This window comes from Penaeus chinensis, chromosome 20, assembly GCF_019202785.1.
Source record: "Penaeus chinensis breed Huanghai No. 1 chromosome 20, ASM1920278v2, whole genome shotgun sequence".
In the NCBI taxonomy this organism is placed as follows: Eukaryota; Metazoa; Arthropoda; class Malacostraca; order Decapoda; family Penaeidae; genus Penaeus; species Penaeus chinensis.
Genome location: NC_061838.1, coordinates 17,061,560 through 17,066,559, shown reverse-complemented (window position 1 = coordinate 17,066,559; position 5,000 = coordinate 17,061,560). Strand labels below are relative to the sequence as shown.

The following is a 5,000-nucleotide window of genomic DNA, read 5'->3' as shown; positions in this document are numbered from 1 at the left end:
AGGGCCAGGGGAGGGGAGAGGAGGGCCAGGGGAGGGGAGAGGAGGGCCAGGGGAGGGGAAAGGAGGGCCACGGGAGGGGAGAGGAGGGCCAGGGAGGGGAGAGGAGGGACAGGGGAGGGGAGAGGAGGGACAGGGGAGGGAGAGGAGGGCCAGGGCAGGGGAGGGGTTCAAATCGAGGTCAGCACAGGCAAGGTCAAAGGGTCGAGGAAGGTCAAATTTAAATCAGGGTTAAAATGATTTTGCAAAGATGTGCTTGACCTTTTTTTGTATTTATATTTAATAAAACAAATAATACCTTTCTATCTTCCTCTGATTTATTCACATAAATGAATGCATAATCTTAATGTAACTGAGTGAGAACAGTAAGAGTCATCTCCTCATTTGCATACCACTACATTATGTACCAAATGAAAACGTTAAACAACACCATCGGGATATTTACATTACCAAAGGCTTTATTTATTTTTGTAACAACTCTAAACCCACAGGAGGACGAGGTACTGAACGATACAATTAGCAAAAGCAGATGTGCACAAAAATTCACAATGAAAGGAAATGTAAACAGAAACAAAGTTCAAAGACTAGCGAATGAAAATGTTTTTTATTGTTATTATCATTATTACTGCCATTTTTCATCCTTATTATTATTATATCTATTATTATCCTTACTCTTTTCATTATCATTATTATTACTTTTATTATTATTATTACTTTCATTATTATTATTATTACTGTTATTATTATTATTGTTATTATTGTTATTATTGTTATTATTGTTATTATTGTTATTACTGTTATTATTGTTATTATTTATATTATCATTATTATTATCATTGTTGTTATTATTATTATCATTATTATAATTAATATTATCATTGTTATCATTAATATTGTTATTATTATTTTATTATTATTTTTTATTATTATCATCATTATCATTATCATTATCATTATCATTATTATTGTTACTGTTATTATTACTATTATTATCATTATTATTATTAATATCATTATTATTGTCTTATTATTTTTTTATCATTATTATTCTATTAGTGTTATTATCATCATTATTATAATCATTACTATTCTCATTACTATTATCATTATTATTATCATTATTATTATCATCATCATTATCATTGTTCTTAACATTATTGTTATTACTATTGTTATAATTATTATTATCATTATCATTATCATTATCATTTTCATTATTATTATCACCGTTTTTATTATTATTATTGTTATTATTATTGAAATTATTAATGATATTGTCGTTCTTATTATTACTATTATTATTATTGTTATTATTATTATTATTAATATTATTACCGTTATTATCATTACTGTTATTATTATTACTGTTAATAATATCATTGTTATTATTATTACTGTTATTATCATTACTGTTATTATTAGTAGTAGTAGTAGTATTATTGTCATTATCATTATTAGCATTATTATCCTTATTTTCATTGTTGTTATTATTATTATTATTATCATTATTATTATCACTATAATTCTATTAGTGTTATTATCATTATTATTATTATTATTATTATTTGCATTGTTATTAGTATTTGCATTGTTATTATTATTATCATTATTATTATAATTATTATTATCATTATTACAATTATTATTATCATTATTATTATTATCATTATTATTACTATTATTATTATTATTATTATTAAGATTAATATTATTATTATTATTATAATTTTCATATTTATTGCCATTATTTTCCTTAATTATTATCAATATTCTTTATCATTATGATTATCATTATTATTGTTGTTGTTATCATAATCATTATCATCATTGTCGTTGCTGTTGCTTTCATTATTATTGTTATTGTGAGGTGTTCTTTTGCTCTGTGGCTATTGATATAAATATATATTAGTGTGGGTTCTAGATGTTATGTTGTGGTAGCGTGAAGCATCTAGGCACATACAAACAAGCAAACAAAGAAAATAAAAGACATAATCATCAATTCCTTGACGTTCAGCCTATGGGTTTTCTTTTTATACAGACTTGAAATTGTTGAGCGTTTATTTATAATTACCAGGAAAGGCAAAGTAGCATGCTTAATTAAGTGCATCTCGAAAACATTTATGCTTAATGAAATAGATACAAAACACTCCTTACGAGGCTTGTTATTGAACAAAAAGTAAAGTAACTATGATTAACTGATTGATATTATTTAGCTATGTATGTGAAACAAATAAGAGAGAGGAAAAAAGGATCACGTCCACCTCCTCAGAAAAAAGCAAACGTCTGCAACAGAACTTAACTTCTCTCAGCTCACACAGGGGTAACGACACACAGGGTATCGGGTCCAGAATGAGTATACTTCGCGCCGTTTTGGGCGGTATTTATAGTGTTTGTGACGTCATGAACTACGTCACGAACTATACATCTTTCATATTTATAAAATTGTAGATCTTACCATACAGGTTAAAATATATGGTTTTACAATGTAAGAAGAAAAGATAAAAAATAGCCCCAAGTTAAAATAGGATTTTAAGATATCGAGCAAAAAGATAAAAGCAAAAGATAACGAGTGTAGAATACACAAAAGATTAGATAATAATGGAAATGAAATAAAATAACAATTAAATCAAGATGCATAGAAAATCAAGTAAAATGGACTTTCGAGGCTCAAGAACGAAACAAATACAATGACTGTAAAATCGAGCAAAAAAAAAAAACAACGAAAAAAACGGCTATAATAAGGGGAAACTTCACTAACACTACAAAAACAATAGACCAAAATAACAGGCCAAGCGAAAAGCTTAGACTTCCCCCAACAGAAAAGGAGCGAGCGAGATCCGGACGCGGCCGAACGACGGGAAACGAGTGGCGAGGGAGGCTCTCCATTATAATTATCATTTTCATCCTTACTATTACTACTATCATTTTCATCCTTACTATTATTATTATCATCACTGTTATTACTGTCATTATCATCACTATTATCACTGTCATTATCCTCACTGTTATTACTGTCATTATCATCACTGTTATTACTGTAATAATCATCAACATTATCGTTATAATTTTCACTACCACCTTAACCATCATCATCATTATTCACTTTTTCACTAGCCGCAATATTTAAAAAAGATAAATGAATAGATATATGAATAATAAAAACCAGCATCACACAGGATCTTTCCCGAAACTGGCAGGATGACACATGATTAAAGGAATTCTTAAAAATAAATAAATAAATAAAATAAATGAATAAGTCGCATCGAAATATCGTCTCCCAAAATAATACAGAAACAAGAAAGGAGGGAAAATGAAGAAAAAGATCCATAATAACAGAAATGGAAAAATAATGAATGGTGAAGACTGAGATTCGATGAAAACGAGAAGACAGGAAGAAAGTAAAGCAAAGAGGGTACGCAGTAAAGAGTCGCGTCGGAGGATTGGAGGGACAGAAGACGACGTAAGGACCAAGAGAGGCGAGTCAGAGGCTTCTGTTAACCCGAAAAAGTCTTGACAAGTGTAGCTGCGTTGTAACGATACGCTCAACACAGCGGTTTTATTGACACAAGTAATATATGCAGGGACATGGTTACAAACAACAGCCTACGACGGTGAATGGCTCCACTAGCGTCCGGGTGCTCTGCTCTGCTCAGGCACCTCGACTGGGCAGCTGCGGCCGCGGTCCTCAGCTCCTGCTTCCCCTGTTGCTGTACGAGCGGCGGTGAGTCGAGAAGTACCTCCTCTCCTCGAGGGTCTCGCTGAGGGCGCTGACCTCGTTCAGGATCTTGAGGAGGAGGTTCTCGGAGGGCTCCTTCCTGCAGGGGCAGCAGCGAGGATGTTCGGGGGCGTCCTCGTCGCTTTCGCTGCCCTCCTCGCCTTCCTTCCCTTGTTTGCCGTCCACCTCGTCCTCCTTCGGCAGGCCGTCCACCACCCAGCCGACGGTGTACCTCCTCCGCAGCAGAGGGAACTTGGAGTCCATCTCCAGGACGGCGTTGAGCGGCCTCGACAGCTTCATGAGCTCCGTCTGCTTCTTGGCCTTGTCCAGAACCTCTTGCGGGAAGTTCGTCAGGATGTTGATCATGCCGATGACCATGAGGAAGAGGAAGTAGACGAGGACGATGTTGCTCACCGTCGGGTACGGCAGGGGGCTCTCCGTGTTGTTGAACAGGTCGTCGTAGCCAAGATCGCCCAGCATCATCGTCACGATCTTCATGATGGCGCAAGGCAGGTTCCTGAAGGAGGCCCTCCCGCGCAGGAGCATGTGGAAGGCGAAGGAGAAGGCGATCACCTGCATGAACACGATCACAAACAGCTTGAGCATGAACCGCAGGAAGTCGTTGATCATGAAGACGAAGACGCCGAAGGTGGGGATCGTGCCCAGCATGAAGATCAGGTCGAACCACGCCAGGAGCACGGACAGCGAACCAAAACTCCACTGCAAGTCCTTCGCGCAAGGACAGAGACAGGATTCAGATAAGCGAATGGGTGAACAAAAGAATGGAAATAAAATTACTTTTAACAGTGAGGTCCATAATGATGTATTTGACACACAGATTATTCAAATTAGCATATACACAAAAGCAAAGAAAGGATAAAAGTGAAATATATATTCATATCTTTACTAAATATTGTTTGTATTGAGGATATCTTTTGGCGAAAAACTGCTCTACAGACAGTATAACTAAATCACAATCCTTTTCCCTTGATTTATTTACGCTCCCTCTCCCTCTCCCTCTCCCTCTCCCTCTTCCTCTCCCTCTCCTTCTCTCAAATACTGTATTGTCTTGTCTGCAGCACTCTATAAAAGAATAAATAAATGCAAATACTAGGGACTGAATGAATGACCCGCCCGACCTCCTTCACTCCCGTGACCTGAGAGCACTCCGTCCTGTTGTACAAGAAGACTGCAGAGGTCAGGTAGCACGCCATTTGTAAACATTTTTCTAGGTTTGTCCTTCGTAGCTGTGGAAGATGTGCAAATCTGATGAAATGACAATAACACC

General features: G+C 35.5%; 1 protein-coding gene across 1 annotated transcript in view; it reads right to left on the bottom strand.

The window, feature by feature from the left end:
• Window positions 1-3,542: 3,542 nt before the first annotated feature.
• LOC125035920 overlaps window positions 3,543-5,000 on the bottom strand; it is a 26,757-nt gene continuing 25,299 nt past the window's right edge. The window contains exons 13-14 of the mRNA XM_047628231.1: window positions 4,852-4,959; window positions 3,543-4,441 (exon numbers count right to left, since the gene is read on the bottom strand). Of these exons, the coding sequence (XP_047484187.1) occupies window positions 3,683-4,441; window positions 4,852-4,959 (867 nt within the window). The 3' untranslated portion in view covers window positions 3,543-3,682. The remainder of the gene's footprint in view (window positions 4,442-4,851; window positions 4,960-5,000) is intronic.